Source organism: Natrix helvetica (assembly GCF_964273705.1).
Source record: "Natrix helvetica genome assembly, chromosome: 12".
NCBI lineage: Eukaryota > Metazoa > Chordata > Lepidosauria > Squamata > Natricidae > Natrix > Natrix helvetica.
The window spans coordinates 16,575,073-16,595,156 of NC_138556.1; the positions used below are offsets into that span (position 1 = coordinate 16,575,073).

General features: G+C 47.7%; 2 protein-coding genes across 8 annotated transcripts in view; both read left to right on the plus strand.

Moving 5' to 3' along the window:
• The first annotated feature begins 2,906 nt into the window (after positions 1 to 2,906).
• SHF (Src homology 2 domain containing F) lies at positions 2,907 to 13,176 on the plus strand. 3 transcript variants are annotated; one of them, XM_081964669.1, is made up of 7 exons: positions 2,907 to 3,166; positions 5,717 to 5,846; positions 6,838 to 7,068; positions 8,517 to 8,711; positions 10,065 to 10,219; positions 10,711 to 10,830; positions 11,388 to 13,176. In XM_081964669.1, the coding sequence occupies exons 1-7, from the start codon at positions 2,937 to 2,939 to the stop codon at positions 11,593 to 11,595; spliced, it is 1,269 nt and encodes a 422-aa protein (XP_081820795.1). In that variant the 5' UTR covers positions 2,907 to 2,936; the 3' UTR covers positions 11,596 to 13,176. The 3 variants fall into 3 exon arrangements, 2 of the variants coding, with proteins under 2 accessions (XP_081820795.1, XP_081820794.1); XR_014176350.1 differs by having other exon boundaries at positions 3,083 to 3,721; positions 11,388 to 11,528; XM_081964668.1 differs by having other exon boundaries at positions 3,083 to 3,721; positions 10,117 to 10,219.
• Positions 13,177 to 16,082: 2,906 nt separating this feature from the next.
• The window catches only part of PARP6 (poly(ADP-ribose) polymerase family member 6), a 28,809-nt gene continuing 24,807 nt past the window's right edge, over positions 16,083 to 20,084 (plus strand). For 2 of the 5 annotated variants that reach the window (XM_081964635.1, XM_081964637.1), the window contains exons 1-2: positions 16,086 to 16,312; positions 18,714 to 18,970. In XM_081964635.1, the coding sequence (XP_081820761.1) occupies positions 18,968 to 18,970 (3 nt within the window). In that variant the 5' untranslated portion in view covers positions 16,086 to 16,312; positions 18,714 to 18,967. Of the gene's footprint in view, positions 16,313 to 18,713; positions 18,971 to 20,084 lie in introns of all 5 variants that reach the window. The other 3 variants (XM_081964636.1, XM_081964638.1, XR_014176348.1) reach the window with 2 other exon arrangements.

Genomic DNA, 20,084 nt, shown 5'->3' on the forward strand with positions numbered 1-20,084 from the left:
CATGTAGAGAGTGTTGCAGTAATCCAGGCGGGACGTCACCAGCGCATGAGTGACCGTGCGTAGGGCATCCCGGTCCAGTAGGGGGCGCAATTGGCGCACCAGGCGAACCTGGTGGAACGCCCCCCTTGCCACGGCCGCCACATGGTCATCCATTGACAGCCGGGCATCAAGGAGGACGCCCAAATTGCGCGCCCGTTCCATGTCTTGGCTGAGAAGCAAAACGTTGGCAAGGAAAAAGCCAGAAAGTCCAGTTGCCTTTTTGGAAAAGCACCTTTGGGGTAGCCATGACCTGCATGATTGAGAATCTCCAGAGACTCCCCGATGAATCTTATACTAAGGAGAATCAAGGCAGGGTTTGTTCAAGTTTCTTTCTTGCTCTTTCCCCATCTCAGGTCTGTGCAATTATTTCTGAACCACTTCCTCTCTGATGATTCCTTCCTTCCTTCCTTCCTCCTTTAATGGTCCTTCCATGCTCACCAAAATCAACTCTACAAACTTTGTCTTCAAGAAACACGCCGGAGTTTTTCCAATTGATTCAACCATTTCTTCTACTCTCAGAGTGGGGAAAGTCAGACATTTTTGGCACACTGCTGTCTATTCTTACCAGACTTCATTGGCTTTTCAGGTTTTAGGGGGAAATCCTTTTTTTTAAAGCTTTTTATACCATTAGAGGTGAATTTGATTGCAAAACGTGTTTTTTCCCCCCAGTTCCGTAGGAAAAACTTTCTTTTTTCACCTAGTCCTTAAGATTAGCTTTAATTTTCTTCCATTCTTCCTTTAACTGTGCCCGTTTTTATGGTACTTTTATGATGATGAGTCATAATTTTATCATAGCACGTACCTAATATTTATGTGTTTCTGGGAGGCTTTGACAAACGAATGCCAAATCCGATGAATAAACAAGAATTGCACATCGGTTTGCAAAAATTACTAGCATACGAGAAAATGATAAGGACCAACACAAACATGCAATCAGAAGCCAAAGAATAAACTTTAAGCTTCTCGATAATTGTTCAAGGAAAAAACAGTGTGGCAAAACTTCCTTGCAAAATTCTATTTGCATGTTGTAGGCACCAAGCTCCAGGGGACTCACTTACCCATATCAATTTTAAGTGCCATAATATCTAATAGACTTTACACTCGGGTGCCACCCAGATAAAAAAGGTTTCTTAAATCAATTTCACAATCCAACCTTGTACCTTCAGATCAGTACAGGCAGTTCTCAAACCTAGGGCCACAAAGAAGCCCCAAATATCTTTTGTTAAACGATAGACTAGACTAGACTAGAATAGAATAGAATTCTTTATTGGTCAAGTGTGATTGGACACACAAGGAATTTGTCTTTGGTGCATATGATCTCAGTGTACATAAAAAGACAAGATACATTCGTCCAGATTAGGTACAACACAATTATAGTCATAGGGTACAAATAAGCAATCAGGAAACAATCAATATCAATAGAATGTAGAATAGAATAGAAATCTATTCTTGTCCTGCCCTCAAGTGCTTTGGAGAATAGGTTATCCCCCTCTTCTTTGTGGCAGCCAAATGCAAAGTCAAGCATGCAAAATTCTTAAAGATGTAGTGGGGGGGGGGGGGAATCATTACAGGGATGAAAAGATGCAAAGCATCCCTAAGTGATGTTTCGGGACTCTGCAGTACTGTTTGAAAGTACTGCAAATTATCTATTGCCCCCCAAAAATTCAGTTTAGTTCCTTCCTTCCTGTTTTGCAGCCTACTCACCAAAGGTGGCGCTGTGCGAGACAGGCAGGAATTCCCATCCGAAGAAGCGATGACGTCAGGGACCGCAGAAATGAAGAAGGTGGTTGCCAAGCTCTTTCCCCAGCGCCTGGGTGGCTCGCCGTGATCGTATAGTGGTTAGTACTCTGCGTTGTGGCCGCAGCAACCTCGGTTCGAATCCGAGTCACGGCAAGGGCGCGTTCCCTTTTTCTCTAAATTCGGATTTCCAACATTTTATAACAAGGTACTTCTTAAATTATTTTTAAATTATTCGGCAGTAAAGGAAAAGAAATGAGCTCTTGCAAAATTCAGCGCAACGGATCAGAAAGGGAGCTTGGGTTCCAGCAGGAATCCGGTTCTAGATTCGGAGTGAATTGCTTCTGAATGTTTATTCTGCGTGGATTTGGAAGAGTTGGAAGGGGGGACCTTAAAGGTCTTCTACTCCAACCTGCCGCTCAAGTAGGAGACCCTCTACCAAATTCCGGACAAATGTAGTCGAGCTTCACTCCAGGTAGTCTATCAGCCTGTTGCTTTTTCATAAACCTGCCTACAGGGGGCATACATGATGATCCCAAACACGCCTCCTACCTTCTCTATCGCTGGTTCACACGTTACTCCAATGCACGGGACTGTCTTAACAGCATTAGTACATGTGCTAATGTTTATTACTGTATTTTCTGTGGTTCCTCATTTTTTTGGTAAATGGTATCCCTGACCATACAGTATTCAAAATGTTTATGAATAAAAATATTGAAAACATAAAAATAAAAAAGATTTGCTCTAAAAAGAAACAGCATCATGCCCCCCCCCCCCAAAAGGCAGTGCACTGGGTCCCCTACGACAACTACTCACAGGAATAAAAATGTAAACGTTCGATAAAATTAAACTGATCTTTATTTTATTGGCACTTCCAACAAATCCACACATAATATAATATGTTGCTGTATTTATATGATGCAAGGTGCGTTGAGGGTTAACAGACACAGATTAGCATGGGACTCATCAAGCCCATAGAATGGAATAGAATGGAATAGAATGGAATAGAATGGAATAGAATGGAATAGAATGGAATAGAATGGAATAGAATGGAATAGGAATAGGATAGGATCACATAGGATTAGGGTCGCTCAGACCGAACCAGGCCAGCACGATGGACACCAGTTTGGGACTCAAACATCCCCATCAGCCACTGCCAAATGGCCGCGCCCCATGGAAGTGCACGCCGGTGCAACATCTGGCAAGGTCCCGCGTCTTGCAAGCGGACGCTCCCTTCCCTTCGCCTTGCTCTTCAGCAGAGGCTGGGCGCTGGGGGAGAAGGAGGAGGAGGAAGACTACTCCGAAGTGGCGAACTACAGCTCCCATCATCCCTCACCAAGAGCCGCCCGCCCGGGGCCGCCGGGCTTTGTAGTCCCGCAGCATCTGGAAGGTAGAGACGCGGAGGATGCGGGTTTAAAGGCGGCGTTGGGCGCCTGGGGGAGAGCGGGGTGGCTGGGCGGTTGGGTGGGTGAGTAGCTGGGCGAGGGGCTTCGGGCCGGCCGGGCATCTCCCGCGGGGGTCCGCAGCCGAGCGATCCAGCCGGGATCGGGGATGGCGGTGGAGCCGGCCGGCTGAGCTCCCTCCCCCCCCGGGGGGGGCGTTGCGCTCGGAGCGGGCCCGGGGGGTCTTCGGAGGTCCCGCGCGGGGGTCCGGCATGATGGCTCGCTGGCTCCGCGACCGCCTTCTCTTCCGCAGCGCCAAGCCGGAGCCCCCGCAGCCGGACTACGCGGCGGGTCCCGAGCAGCCCGACTTGCTGGCCGCCTACCGCCTGCAACGCGAGCGCGACTTCGAGGATCCCTACGGCGGGGGCTCCGGCGACCCCCCGGCCGCCCCGCGACGCTGCCGCTCGCCCCGCCGGAGGCTCATCCGGGTGGAAGCGGAGAGGGCGGCGGCGGGCCCCCCCTCCCTCGGGCTGGGGGACCCGCCGGACCAGAAGGAGAACAAGGTCTTGCGGCGGGAAGGAGGGGGGGGCTGGGCATCTCCGCCCATCTTTTTTTCTCCCGCGGAGGGGGGGGGGCGAGGGAAAGATAGCCCTTCGCCTTTCCAGGGCTGGGGGGGGGGGATTGGGGTAGGTGGGTGGGTTTGGAATCCGCCTTGGTTGCTTTTGGCTGGGCTGTTGGGGGATTCCAACCTCCATGGGTCACTGCTAAAGGTAGAGGGTCTGTGGAGTTGGTCCTGGGAAGCATCTGGGAGTGGGGGGGGGGGAGCAGTCTGTCTTGTCTTTGATGCCCCTCCCGTTGGGGGAGAGAAAGGAGAGTAGCTGGCAAAGGGATGGTCCCCGTAGGCGTGTGTTGGCTTGGATCAGGGGTGAAATCCAGCAGGTTCTGGAGAACCGGTAGCGGAAATTTTGAGTAGTTTGCAGAACCTGCAAATGCCACCTCTGCCTGGCCCCAGAGTGGGGAGGGAAGGGGGATTTTGCAGTATCCTTCCCCTGCCAAGCCCACCACGCCCACCAAGCCACACCCACAGAACCGGTATTTTAGGGCTGCTCAGGAAAGCAAAATAAAGACCAATTATATTTATTATACATTTATTTACAATAAATAAAAATAAATAACTGTTCAATTAAACAGATGAGGCACAAAAAAGAAAAAAAGCCGTAAAAAAAATCCCCAAATGAAACAGGTATTTTGTTTGCGTTTTAGAAAAGTCGAAACGCGCAGTTGGGCTGCTTTTACTGTATATACATGAATTAATTAATGGTAGCCTTTTATCTAAAAAAACACCCACCCCATAAACTCCTGGGCTCAGATGCTAAATCTTCCTTAAAACACTAATGCTGGGTTTGCACCCAGTAGCTTGGACTGGTGTTCACACAACATGCACAGACAATCCTGGAGTTGCAAACTGCTCGACCTTCTTTTAGCGTTTTGTAAATAGAATAGAATAACAGAGTTGGAAGGGACCTTGGAGGCCTTCTAGTCCAACCCCCTGCTTAGACAGAAAGCCCTACCTACACTTTGATCTTTTAGGTTTTGTAGATTTTAGAGCTGCTACTTTGGGGGCCTTTCTTTTGAATATACAAGCAGAAAAACAGGGGCTCCATTGCTATAGATTTGTTAGGCATTAATTAATACAATAATACAATAGTAGAGTTGGAAGGGACCTTGGAGGTCTTCTAGTCCAACCCCCTGCCTTTTTAAAGTTTAAAATTAAAGTTTGCTGCTGAATGAACAAGATGGACCAGTGACTTTGCTTCTCACTTAGATCTCAAAATCCTCCAGGATGGCCAGGATGGTCAATAAGTCGAATTGGATCTTCTGGAATTCCTATAACTTAATATTTACATATATCAATATTCTACTTTCATTCGTTATTCCTGTTCTCTAAACACTGATACCATTTGTCCCATACTGCATAGTATTCTTTTTCTTCTTTATCTTGCAGTTTGAGAGTTAATTTAACCATTTCCGTGCAGTCTATTATTTTTTAAATGATCATGTTTTTCGGAGGGTATGCCATCTCTTTTCCAGTTTTGGGCATATGCTATTCTTGCTGCTGTCAGTATATGTATAATGATACAATTGATTTCCTTTGTAAATGTTCCTTTAATTATATCTAGCAAAAATATCTCTGATTTAAATTGGATTGGAAGGCCTGCCTTGCAACCAAATTCTTATTTTACTCCAATATTTCCTCGCTTCCGGACAGGTCCACCCTATATTAAAGTATGAGCCCTGTTCTTGTTGACATTTCCAACATCTGGGACTCAAATTTGGGTAAATCTTTGCCAATCTTGCCGGTGCTAGATGCCAACAATAGAACATTTTGCATAAGTTCTCTTTGTATGAGGCTGACATTGTTAATTTAGATCTTCTGGAGTTAAAGACGTGGACGCAACTTGGCTTGGAGGAGGGTCCTTCTTCCTTGTTCCCAAGCCAAAGTTGGCCGTCTCCTGCTACTGCTGAACCCACGGCTAAATGCCCCTTTCCTTTTGTAGATGGCCATTCCGCAAGACTATTCAGACCCATTCGACACAAGGCAAGACATTCACAGTCAGAGGCAGGAACAGCAAAGGGATAAAAATGAAGGATATATGGAACCCTTCGAAGCTCAGAAGCTGCTGGCTGGTAAGGAGGGAGGTGTTTTAATGGACAGATAAAGAGAATTTTGGTCGCCCGGGGTGGAACTGTGGGGTCCTTGGTGCTCTCGGAGGTTGGTTGCTTTCTTGCAGACGTTTCAGGACCCTGCGAGGTAACATCATCAGTGCTAGAAGGGAGTGGGTTTTTTCTGGAGTGGAGGAGGAAGAGGACTGTGGGGTCCTTACTGCGTTCTGAGCTTGGTTGTTTTGTTGCAGACGTTTCATGACCCAAGGAGGTAATACCATCAGTGCACAGAGACTGTTATCTAGTTGAGAAATGAAAAGTCTGTAAGAAAAAAATCAAGCGCAGAGAGCACCAAGGACCCCACAGTCTTCTCCACCACCACCACCACCACCACCACCACCACCACCACCACCTCCTCCTCCACCACCACCACCACCTCCATCTTCCCAGTGCAAATCCCACTCTCTTCTAGTACTGATGATGTTACCTAGTAAGGTCATGGAACGTCTGCAAGAAAGCAACCAAGTTCAGAGAGCACCAAGGACCCCACAGTCCTCCTCCTCTTCTTCCTCCTCCTTCCTTCTCCTCCTCCTCTTCCTCCTCCTCTTCCTCTTCCACTTCTCCTCTTCCTCCTCTCCTCTTCCTCTTCCTCCTTCTCTTCCTCCTCCTCCTCCTCCTCCTCCTCCTCCTCTTATTCCTCCTCCTCTTCCTCCTCCTCTTCTTCCTCCTTCTCTTCCTCTTCCTCTTCCTTCTCCTTTTCCTCCTCCTCTCCTCTTATTCCTCCTCCTTCTCTTCCTCCTCCCCCTCTTCCTCCTCTTATTCCTCCTCCTTCTCTTCCTCCTCCTCTTATTCTTCCTCCTTCTCTTCCTCCTCCTCCTCTCCTCCTCCACAGCAGACTGTCCTTCCAAGACGCTAGGAGAAGCTCTAATTGGAGGGGAGAGTTGGTGTCGTGACACTTGCATATCCAGGCGTGGGAAGTCTTCAAGCGGACTCTCTTCTCCTCTTTGCCACCTAGAGGTTCAGAAGAACGGGTCCAAGGAAGAACTGGCCACTCAGAAGCCTCTGCACTTGTATGACACGCCCTACGAAGGCCCTGAGAATGAATTGGGCCCAGAGGACCAACCTTCTTCTCAGCCTGCTGTCTCCTGTCGCTACTCGTGGTTGCCAGAGGATGACGAGAGGCCTCCAGAGGAGTATGACCAGCCCTGGGAGTGGAAGAAGGAGCGGATCTCCAGAGTCTTTGCTGGTAAACCAAGATAAGATGCTCCACCATTTGGCACAGATGCCAAATCTCTCCTCCTCCTCTTTCTCTTCCTCCTCTTTCTCTTTTCCTCTTCCTCCTCTTCTTCCTCCTCCTCTTCTTCCTCCCCCTCCTCTTTTTTCTCCTCCTCCTCTTTCTCTTCCTCCTCCTCTTCCTCTTCTTCCTCCTCCTCTTCTTTCTCCCCCTCCTCTTCTTTCTCCTCCTCCTCTTTCTCTTCCTCCTCCTCTTCCTCCTCTTCTTTCTCCTCCTCCTCTTCTTCTTCCTCCTCCTCTTCTTTCTCCTCCTCCTCTTTCTCTTCCTCCTCTTTTTTCTCCTCCTCCTCTTTTTTCTCCTCCTCCTCTTTCTCTTCCTCCTCCTCTTCCTCCTCTTCTTCTTCCTCCTCCTCTTCTTTCTCCTCCTCCTCTTTCTCTTCCTCCTCCTTGTTGTGTCCAATTAGCAGCCAATGGAGCTGGCAACAGAGTCAGATAGTGAGGAGATCGAGGAGGAGCCTGGGCCAGTCCTGGAGGCTGAGGAAGGCTCGGACGAGGGCTCTGTGTTGGAGGCAGAGAGGGGGCCAGGGCCCTCTGGCAGTGATCAGGTGCCTACAGAGTCAGACAGCAGTGAGGCAGAGGAACAGCTGGAGCCTGTTCCCAATGTGTGCATACGCAGAGCTGCCAGAAGAAAAGAACAACTCAAAAATCAGGGTAGACTTGGGAGTAAAGCCAAAGGTGGAAGGTGATTGTCCCCGCCCCCAGGACATAAAAGAGAAGGGAAAGGGGAGTCGGCTTTTGCAGGAAACTATTTGTTCGTTCAGTCATTAGATTCATTTCAGGAGTGTGAAGATCTGTCTGTGAATCTCAGAGACTCTGTGCCCAGTCTTTCCTTGCTCATTCGGACAATATTTACATGGCAGCTTTCCAAGATAGATAAGGTCTGTAGTCATAAATACTCCTTTGAAAGGCTGTTTGCCAGGCCTTGGCTGAATGTGAATGAGAGGAATTCACATTCGTTTAATGAAAGGGGTTTTGTCGGGATCAGGACTCTGCCTCATGCTTTTTCGGGAAGCCTGGGTCAGTATACTCCTCCTCCTCCTCCTCCTCCTTTCTCGCCTTCCTCCCTCCCTCTCATGAGGCATCTCTGGTTAGGTGTAGATCAGAGCAGGAATAAAATAGCAGGTCGAAACCCTTCCCCCAATTTGTTCATTCCCTCCTTCACCTCCCTCTACCCCCCACCCCAATTGCAAAAGACATTATCTGTAGCCTGCAGAATCTACCTCTGATTCCCTCCACATTTCTTTCCTTTGGTCTGAGTGGGAGGGGTCCTGGGAATTGGACTCAGTGGCTGGTCTCCTCCCACCCACAGTCGCAAGGCTACCTACCCCGGGGGTCTCCTCCCGCTCTATGGACATCTTCAGCCTCCTCCTGAATTTTTTTCCCTCTTGATGGTTCACCCAGTGGAGATTGAAGGGGTCAAAGACTTGCCGTGGCCTCCGCCGGTTGGACAGCTTGATGGCTCAACTATCCGCTCGGAACCTGAGAAACATCTCCTTCTCCAAAGCGCCAGCTCCAGAGATGCTTCCCCGGGTCCCCCAAATGCCAGTACCAGCACTCCAGGCTCTTCTGCTTTGCCCTGTCCCCTGGAGGCCAATGGTGAGTAAGCTGACTAAAGAAAGGTGTGTGTGTGCATGTGTTTCGGCCCTTAAAATGGTATAACCGAGCACACACGTTTTTGCATAATGGCAACTGCACCGTCAGCTATAGCAGAGGTGGTATTCAGCAGGTTCTGACCAGTTCTGGAGAACCGGTAGTGGAAATTTTGAGTAGTTCCGGGGAACCGGTAAATGCCACCTCTGACCGCCCCCGCCCCCATCTATTCTCTGCCTCCCGAGTCCCAGCTGATTGGGAGGAATGGAGATTTTCAAGTATCCTTCCCCTGGAGTGGGGAGGGAATGGGGATTTTGCAGTATCCTTTCCCTGGAGTGGGGAGGGAATGGGGATTTTGCAGTATCCTTCCCCTGGAGTGGGGAGGGAATGGGGATTTTGCAGTATCCTTCCCCTGCCACGCCTACCAAGCCATGCCCTCCAAACCACGCCCACAGAACCGGAGGTGAAAAAATTTGAATCCCACCACTGAGCTATAGGTAGTCCTCGCTTAATGAACGGTTGCTTAACAACAGAATTGGGGCTTCGTCCTGTGCCCAAAGGGGTCTCTTTGCAGGAGAGGAGGGAGGGGGGAAAAGTTGCAACTTATTCAAAACTTCACACACACACACACACACACACACACACTTTTTTCACATGCGAGTGTCAGGCCCAAAATCAGGAGTGACACGCCGTGAATCTTGCAAGCTGAGTGTTTTATTGTTCCAAACCTACAGACAGAATCTTGTCTGACTGCTCTGGGAGCTATTAAGGAGTGACTGTCTTCACCCTCTTTCTCTCACACATGATATCTGGGCTCAGTTTCCTCTTCCTCCTCTGCATTGCACCTTTTCCCTCCTGGGAATCCACCTCCTCACTGCCTTCCATCACCTCATTTGTGGACTTCAACTCCCAGAATTCATCAGCTATTGTGTGTCCGACCCAAAACCAAGAATGGCACATGACAATCCTTACCCAGCTGAGTTTTTTTATTGTACAACGCCTATAGCCAGAATCTTGTCCCTGTAAACTCTCCTATCTTCCATCTACAGTATGATATACTCTGGGAACAATTGAGGAGAAACTGTCTTCACCCTCTTTCCCTCACACAAAATATCTGGGCTGCCTCTTGCTCCTTTGGAATTCTGCCCCTCCCTCCGGGGAAATCTACCTCCTCGCCTATCACATAATGTGTCAAAAGGGGTAATGATCCTTAATTGTAAAGGCCCCCTTGCTCCTACCGCAGATACCCCTGCTTTTGCCGAATCCTCAGCACATTGGCTATATTTTTCATCTCCATCTTATTTGCCCCTTCCCATAATCCCCCGGGGCCTGATCCTGCCTTTCACTCTTGTCCCGCAGCCGCATCCCACAGCTCCACCTTTCACATTCCATTATGTGCTTCTGCTCCAAGGTGCAGCCACCGTGAAAGACCATGTGCCCGTGTGGTTGAGCCCAGAGGATGGGGTAGCTTTTGGCGAATATGTCAATCCTGCACTGCCACTGGAGAGCCAAGCGTAAGTAGGCTGATTTAGAGACCACCCCTCTCACTCCCAGGGAGACCCTGACCTACGTAGAGGAATCTCTTCTTTGCCTTCTTTCTTTTCTGTTCTTTTTTAAAGGGTATTTTAAAAACATTTTGTTCCTTTTGTTTGCCGGGGGGTGGGGTGGGGTATTGCTTGTCATTCTTTTATTTTTCGGGATTTGTATATTTTAACTTTTTGTGATGCGGTGGCCTAGAGGTGGAGCTCTCACCTCACAATGCGGAGTGAATGTGAGTTCGATCCGAGGTTGAGGCTGATATTTCTCTCTCTGGGAAGAATGAGAAGATATCTGCCGAACAAAACTCCGCACTGGCGACAGGGAAGAGCATCCGGCCAGTAAAAACCCAGCTCCATTCACTTGCCCAGAGTCCACCCCACAAGGGATTATGGGGTAATTAAACGACAAAAAAAAATGCAGTTTAACTTTTTGAATAATTTTTCAAAAGGGGATCTCTTCTTTGCAGGTGGTATCATGGAACCTTGAGTCGGGTGGATGCTGAGACCCTTCTCCGACTTTGCCGGGAAGCAAGTTACCTGGTTCGGAACAGTGAAAGTAGCCACGATGCCTTTTCCCTCTCCCTCAAGTGAGTGTAATCATACGAACGATTCCTCCTCTTGGTAGGAGGGGGGAAGGTAAAGGTAAAGGTTCCCCTCGTTCCCGGCTCTAGGGGGCGGTGCTCATCTCTGTTTCAAAGCCGAAGAGCCAGTGCTGTCCGAAGACGTCTCCGTGATCATCAGGCATGACTCAATGCCAAAGGGGGCACGGAACGCTGTTACCTTCCCACCAAAGGGGGTCCCTATTTGTCTACTTGCCTTTTTGTACATGCTTTCGAACTGCTAGGTTGGCAGAAGCTGGGACAAGTGACGGGAGCTCCCTCTGTCACGCAGCGCTAAGGATTCGAACCGGTGAACTGCCGACCTTTCTGATCGACAAGCTCAGCGTCCGAGCCACCGTGTCCCTTTTAGGAGGGGGTATCACAATCAGTAAAGGGAATAGCTGGCACCCTGATCGCACATATGTGCTATGTTCCTCTTCTCTCTCTCTCTCTCTCTCTCTCTCTCTCTCTCTCTCTCTCTCACTCTCACTCTCACTCTCTCACTCTCACTCTCTCTCTCTCACTCTCTCTCTCTCTCTCCCTAGGAGCAGCCAAGGGTTCCTTCACATGAAACTCTTGCAGACGGAAGACAACAAGTTTGTCTTGGGCCAGCACAGCCCTCCCTTCAACAATGTCCCGGAAGTTATCCACCACTACGCCAGCCACAAGCTGCCCATCCAGGGGGCTGAGCACATGTCTTTGCTCTATCCGGTCTCTACTCAGCCCTCCAGCTGCCTGGCTGCAGAGCAGTGACTTGCACCGAAGGGCTCAAAAGTCACGGCCTGGAGCCGTGCATGTAAATCCGAGGTCGGGTGGACCATTTGTGGTCTACAGGCTCTTCGTTGCATGGAGCAGGCAAGAGGTTGGAAACCGTTCATTGGTGGACCAGAAGTCTGCAGATCCAAGAATGGTTGCATCATATGCTCCGTAGTGGCCAATGCAGCCGCACCTTGCATGTTGGACTCCAAAGCCTTCTTCAAGGGCTCCAGATCATCCTTCTCCATGTAGGGAGTGGCCAGTTCTGAGATGGACCTTGTGAGCGTCATCAAATCCAGACTCTTGCGCCCAGGCCCCTGCATCCACCCCGCTCGCCTCCCAAATCCTGAATTCCATCAGTGCTCACCCATTCCTGCCCCTTGGGAACATCTCTTCTACTTCTTCAATGGCTGCCTCTGCAATGGAGGCCTTGCAGATCCAATGTTTGTAGGCTCTAATATTGTGTCCATCCAAAAAATTTTGGGTGCCAGCTTGAATGTTTGAGGACATCACGAGAAGACCTAACTGCCACTTTATTTCATCCCTGACTTTAGAAATGTCATCCCTTCACTGGGTCATTTATACATCTGTGCTCCACTTTAAATCATGGTCTGTTGCAACTTGATAGCCAGCACAGAAGCCCTGATCAACATAACTAGGTTTAGTGAGCTATGAGATTAATTTTGGTGGGTTCCATCCCATGATTGAACGGGGCAGAGGTAGTATTCAGTAGGTTCTGAACAGTTCTGAAGAACCGGTAGCAGAAATTTTGAGTAGTTTGGAGAAACGGTAAATGCCACCTCTGACTGCCCCTACCCCCATCTATTCTCTGCCTCTCGAGTCCCAGCTGACCGGGAGGGAATGTGGATTTTGCAGCAACCTTTTCCTGGAGTTGGGATGGAATGGGGATTGTGCAGCAATCTTCCCTCGGAGTTGGGAGAGAATGGGGTATCCATGGCAGGGGAAGTATCCTTCCCTTGCCATGCCCACCAAGCCACGCCCACAGAACCAATAGTTTAAAAAAATGAATCCCACCATTGGAACGGGGGTCTCTATTTTTACAGATATAGAAGGCTGTTTTAATTTCTCAGCTAAGAGAACAGATTTCTCTTAGATATTTTACCTGATTCTCAGTACTGATGGATTTCTGCTGTTTGCTAATTGGAAAGCAGATGCATTGAGAAGATTGCTATCTGGATTGATGGCTAATGGACTGGAAAGCTAGACAAAAAAGGATTTAGAAAACAGAGCCCATATCTCAGTGCCAGAACGGATGTTTGGTGGGCTAAGGTTGCAGATATAATTCCCAAGAACTTCCACTAAAAAAGAATCAAAGTATAGTATGATGTGGAAAACTCCTGCCGGATTGGTGGAAAGCTACTACTGGTTGTATCAACAGTGTGGGCTAGATGGACGAAGAAGCTGGCCTGGAGTAGATGGCTTGTTATGGAAGTCTTTGTATGTGGCTAGAAACAGTTCTCAGTATTATGAATTTATCCAGGATGCATTGTGAAACCTTTCTTTAGTAAGAGTGGTCCTTTGTTGGTTCCTTCAAGCAAATAAAAAATAAAAAAGCAAAATGGCATACTTAGATTGCTGTCTTTGTTGTTGCTGGTAACTTTTACTCACTGGAGAACTGGGTTTACTCATTGTGTTTACATGGTTGTCCCCAAGGTGCTTTTTTTTTCAAGAGGCCACTGGACTTTCTGGTTTTTCTTTGAAGACGTATCGCTTCTCATCCAAGAAGCTTCTTCAGCTCTGACTGGATGGTGGGGAATGGAAGGATTTATATTCCTTGCAGACAACTGATCATTTGCATCCTTTTAGAGGGTTGTTGAGACCACTTGGAGGTTTAATCTGTGTCCTCAGTTGTCCCAGAGGTGCTTTTGTTCGAGAGGCCACTGGACTTTCTGGTTTTTCTTTGAAGGCATTTCACTTCTCATCCAAGAAGCTTCTTCAGCTCTGACTGGATGGTGGGGAATGGAAAGATTTCTTGAGAACACAGGAGCCCCAATGACTCTCTAAAAATGCAAATGACCAGCTGTCTGCAAGGAATATAAATGGCTGTTTTGGTTGGCCAAATTTTCAAAATCCTTCCCCGAACCTTCAAATGGGATGCGTAGCTGTCTCTGCTCTTGAGCTTCAAATTCTGGGAAGAAGATTTTGAGAATGATTAAAATTGTCCACTGCTAAGTTGCTGCAAGTTTGGGAGTTTAAAAAAAGCTCTTGCCCCCAGCCACTGCAGAAGAAAGCAAGATAATTTTATCTACGCCATCCCTGTACGTGAAGTGTATTTGTCCAACTGCACGGCGGGGAGAGCTACAATTTCAAGTCATCTATTTATTTTGGAATCTTCTAAGCGAAACTTCGTACTGAGATGGAAGTTTTTAAATTGCAAAACGCTTCAGGGCAATGTCCAGTTGGTGTTTTTTTTTTTAGCGATTTTATATCAAGCATAAGTGGGAAGGATCTTGAAATTACCTGACTAACAATGACCGACTGTATAGGACTGGATGTGAACACTGTTTTTTTCTTTGCTAAAGGTAAAAATACAGAGCTTGGAAAACAATAGCAGAAGTGACGGCATATTTTATTTGAGGTGACACCTGCCACAAACATTCAAGCATAGCGATAAAGATCCGATTGTTCAGATAACAGTGTTGATAGAAAAAACCCTAATGTAAAAATGTTTGTTTCATACATTTATAAGACTGTCCAACTCAACTCAATGATGGACACTTGCAGGAATTGGGCGTGGCTAATCTAGGGAAGAGAAGGACCAGGAGAGACAGGATAGCAGACTTCCAATATTTGAGGGGCTGCCCCAGAGAGGAGAGGGTCAAGCTATTTTCCAAGGCATCTGAAAGCCAGACAAGGAATAATGGATGGAAACTGACCAGGGAGAGATTCAATCTAGAAATAAGGAGGAACTTTCTGACAGTTGAGAACGATCGACCAATGGAACAGAAGTTGTCCTCAGAGGTTGTGCGAGCTTCATCCCTGGAGGCTTTCAAGAAGAGACGGGGACTGCCGTCTGTCTGAAATGGTGTAGGGTCTCCTGCTTTGGCGGGGGGTTGGACTAGATGACCTATAAGGTCCCCTCCAGCTCTGTTAAACTGTTAAAGTATCCGCATGGTGCTCAAAAAACGACTTACATCTAAATACTAGTAAGACAAAGGAGATGGTGCTAGATTTCTGGAAGCACAGAGGAGGAACCTGCCCCACTGTATATCGAGGGCGGAGTGTGTGAAGGGTGGGTTTTCCTCTTTTAAATTATTGGGAGTCAAGATCTCACCTGGAAAAAAACAACATGTCCTTCATTATGAGCAAGGGCCAACAGAGACTTCATTTCCTTAGAGTCCTGCGAAAAAATCAGGTGGAACAACGGCTGATGGCCTCTTTCTATCGGTCCACGATAGAAAATGTCCTCAGTTACTGCATTATAGTATGGTATGCTGGTTTAACAGCTGCAGACAGGAAGACACTACAGAGAGATCAATTTGGCACAAGAAACCATTGGTTGCCCTCTGACACCATTGGATGACATCGCCAGATCTCGCTGCTTTAGCAGAGTAGGGAAGATACTCAAGAGATGATTCACACCCTGGCCAGTGTCTTTTTGCACTTCTACCATCGGGCAGAAGACATTGAAGCAGCCGAACAAATAGGTTTAAAAATAATTTCTGTCCTTGGGCTGTCAAGACTCTTAAACACAACCACAACCACTCCACGCACACGGGGCAACGAATGACTAGTTTTTCTTTTTGTCCTTATTACTTGCACAGGGATTATTCTTTATACTATTTATGTTGTTTGCATTTGTTGCCACGGATTGCACCAGTGAGGATAAAACCATTTTCGTTGTATACATGATGTACAATGACAATAAAGTCTGTCCCAGTGATGGCGAACCTTTTCCGGACCGAGTGCCCAATCCCCCCAAATGCAATGTGCGTGCTGCCCCCTTGCATGCCCCCCGCCCCGTGCATGTGAGCATAGCACCCCATGCATCCTCGCGCATTCTTGCATGCCCCGCATGCGCCCCATGCCTGCAAACACGCCCCACGCATGCGCTCCTCCCCTGCGCACATGCCCCCCCATCCCTTGCGCATGCACAGCATGAGACCCGAAGACCAGCTGGCTGGTGGGAGGTGCACACCTATGCACGGTGGAACTGAACTGGGGGCGATGGCTCAAGGGCCCACAGAGAGGGCACTGTATGCCCCCCGTGGCACCCGTGCGATAGCTTCGCCATCACGGGGCTATACTATTGACACCTGTTCTCCTCCTCTGTGGCACACCTGGGCCAACCACATTGGAGGATCTGTGAGCCACCAGGCTGCATTTTTGATCAGGCTGATCAACGGCTGGCGCTGCTTCAGGCAACACCCCCGGGCGTGCGCCGATCCCAGGGAACCATCACATGATCCTCCCAGCCCGGAGTTGCACCGAGCATGGGCACAACCATCTGGGCTGCCAGGCAGGTGCATTCAGAGAACAACAAAGAGAGTAGCAGCAGCAGCAGCAGCTGGCCAAAGGCAAGCCTTTTGTTTCCGTCAAGGCAGACAGGCCAGCTCGGGGATGTTCTCGTGAGCCGCTTCCTCCTCCTGCAGGGAGGCCGATCCTACAGTCTCCGTTTGGCACTCGGCATCTCCTGGCCAGGTTCCCCCTGGCGCATCTCCTCGCAGAGGGTCCCACCATCGACTCAATCGCTGTGAGTAGGGCGGGAGGGGAGGATGGTTTGCAGGGTTTGGGAAGCCTGCTTGGCTCAGGCTCATGGATCAGGCTGGAAGAAGAGTTGCTTGGGGGGGCAGGTGGGGGTGGGGGTAGCCAGGATCCTTAACCACTTCCCACCCTCCAACTGCTACATAGCAACTCTTCCCCACAACCGTTGCCTCTATTTGGCTTGTAAAGGTTGCTCGGGGAGAGGGGGAAGCCACAATCTGGTGTTGTAAATCTTGCACAAAGGATGGGGGTTGCTTTTGTTCATGCATATTCATGCACATATGGATAGCTTTTGGTTTTTTTTTAGGAAAAGTGGAGGGGGGGGTGGTCTCCAGTTTTTGTGCGTAATAATAAGAGGATTGTATCCTGTCCGTTAGTAACACTCCAGGGAATTGCTTCACAATTCTTCCCGATCCCCTCCTAAGGAATAAAACAAGGATCTTGAAGAATAGAAGGTGACATTTAACCGCAAGGAACCTTGAGAGGGCTTTGAAATCCAGATCCTTTCCCTACAACTGGAGTGTGCGAAGGGGCGGTGTTGAAACGAAGCAGTGTCACATCAGGGTTTTAGGCCAGGAAATGAGTCCTTGCTCATTTCTAAAACATTAATTGAAAGCGACTGACCCTCCGACATAGGGGGAAGAAGCATTTTGATCTGAAGGTTGTCAAAGCAGGATGTCAAGAGAATGAAATGATTCTATATGAAGAATGGCTGCAGGGACTGGGGATGTCTAGTTTAATGAAAAGGGGAGGCATGATCGCAGTCTCCGATATCTCAGGGGCTGCCCCAAAGAAGAGGGAGTCAAGCTATTCTCCAAAGCACAAGAATTAATAAATGGAAATTAACCAAGGAGAGAAGCAACTTAGAACTAAGGAGAAATTTCCTGACAGTGAGAACAATTAATCAGTGGAACAACTTGCCTCCAGAAGTTGTGAATGCTCCAACACTGAAAGTTTTTAAGAAGAGGTTGGATAACCATTTGTCTGAAGTGGTGTAGGGTTTCCTGCTTAAGCAGGGAGTTAGACTAGAAGACCTCCAAGGTCCCTTCCAACTCTGTTATTCTTTTCTGGTTTTCTGAAATTGGGCTATTGAATTAATTATCATAACATTCTTATGGCCAAGGAAGCAAAAAGCTTTGGATATTTCCTGCATCATATTCCAACCTATTTAGATTTTATGACAGGGGAAGGGAATACTGTTGTTCTAATCCCAGCTATGTTAGTTTTGTTTAATCCAGAGTTCCTCAAATTTGCCGATTGTAAAATGTGTGGATGCCAATTCCCAGAATTCTCCAGCCAAAATTCTGGGAAATGGAAGTCCACATATCTTAATATTGCCAAGCTTGAGAAACATTGGTTTAATTCATTCTCCGACAATGTGCCTCAACTCTTTCCTTCCACTTTTGTCTCTGTATCCATTTTACTTATTTTTTTTAAATATTATCCTTGCTCTGAAGAATATAAATATATGGATAGAAATATATGTGCAGAGTCAGACTATACACCTAACTCTCATCTCTCTTTCTAGCTTTTATATCAATGTATCTAATGTCGTCTATATCTACTTAGAAGATACATCTTTTATCTCTTCTGTCTAGCTCCTACCTATTCTATTACCTATCCTGTTTAGTCCACTCTCTCTATCCTCCAACTTCTAATTCACTCTCTCTCTATTCTCTCTTTTGTTATATAGCATAGCCTTTATTGTCGTTGTACAAAAAAAATACAAAATTGTTATCTCTCTGCCTATATATCATCTACTTATCATCTATCAGTGCACTATTACTCTATCATCAATCTATCATCTATTATTACACTACCAATTTATGTCTATCATCTACTTATCTTTCCATCTATATTTTATCATTTCTCCATTTATATCCTATCTATCTATCATCTGTTCATTTATATCTTATTATCTCTCTCTGTCTTTCTATATAATCTCTCCATCTCTATCCATTTATCTTATGTCTGTCTGTCTGTCTATCTATCTATCTATCTATCTATCCATCCATTATCTATCTATCTATCTATCTATCTATCTATCTATCTATCTATCTATCATCTATCTATCTATCTATCTATCTATCTATCTATCTATCTATCTATCTATCTATCTATCTATTATCATCTCTGTCTGTGTCCAATTGTCTAGCTCATCTCCATCCACCTGACCATCCCTCTCTCCCTTATAATAATAAAGCCCAAGATTCATTCTGAATGGCCAATGCAGGGAAAGGAGAGAAATTCAGCGCCAAGCAGCAGCTTATCCCAGCTCCAGATGAGATGGGACTGCAACTCCCATGCGCCCCCGCAGCAACCCCCCCCCCCCCACGTTCCCGGGCTTCCCCCTTCTCTCTCTCTAGCTCTCTCTTTCCCCCCACCTCCAGGAGGCGGAGTTTCCCCGAACCAATGAAGAAGCGCTGACGTCACCGCCGCCGCGCCGCCGCCGTCGCTTCCTCGAGGACGGAGCCTTGGTTGCCGGGGCGACGGAGGAATCGGCCGCCCGGCCTGACCCCGAGGCCTCCTCTCCCCTCGCCCGGCCCGGATGCCCGTCTGGCAGCTCGCAGGCTGGCGGAGGGTGGCATGGAGGGGCGAGGCCCGGCCCTGAGCAGAAAGCAGCGCCTCTGAACCCGCCAGGCAAATGGTGAGCGGCGGGCCGGCGGAGGCGGAGGGGAAGGGGCGGCGCCGGGGAGGGGCGCTTTCTGCCCCCCGGGGCTGGGCTCTGTGGAGGCGGCCGGGGAGGGAGGAAAAGGGGCCCTTCGGACGGGCAATCCTGGGCTGCAGTACCCCCAGGCTCCGCTAAGGGGCCGTGCCCAGCTTGCCTTTGCTTCCCTCTAGTGCTCATGGCGAGCATTGCAGCCTAGTTTTTGCTAGCCCTCTCTGGTCCTTGGTCAGATGGATGGAGGATGAGCTAGACAGCTGGAGCGAGATAAGAGATGGATGGATGGATGGATAATAATGATGGATGGATGATAGATGATAGATATGGTAGGTAGGTAGGTAGGTAGGTAGGTAGGTAGGTAGGTAGGTAGATGATAGATAGATAGATAGATAGATAGATAGATAGATAGATAGATAGATAGATAGATAGATAGATAGATAGATAGATAGATGATATAGATAGATAGGTAGATAGAAGATGGATGGACAGATGGACGATAGGTAGGTAGGTAGGTAGGTAGTGGATGGATGGATGGATGGTCCGACGATAGATAGATAGAAAGATAGATAGATAGAGGATGGATGAATGGATAGTAGGTAGATAGATATAATAGATGTAATAAATAATCTGGCTAATAAAATAATAACAATAATACATCTAGGTTAATAACAATAGCAACCACATTTGAAGAAGCTACTTGGTTGATACCTAGGATGCTGGCAGCAACCCATATCAACCATTTGTGCCAGTCAATGATATTTGTGATACATTTTTAAATATTCAGTTGACTGAGTTTCATGTTTAATGAATATAATAATTATAATACCAACAACAACAATAATAATTAATCTATTCAATTCACAATCTGGGGCTGGTAAAAACTTAACAGTTCCAGTCCTAACCAGGACCTAAGAGCTGTTAAGGTAGCATCTGAGTACATAGGCAGTTCTGAGTAAGGTGGGGCTTTTTTTTGCAAAGTCAGGTCTGATAGGTTTAAAATTTCCATGCATCTAGGTAGCCCTTTGGGTATTGCTCCAAGGGCTCCTTATGGCTATTCGTCCAACCATTGATTTCTTCATCATTGCTCAACTTCAGT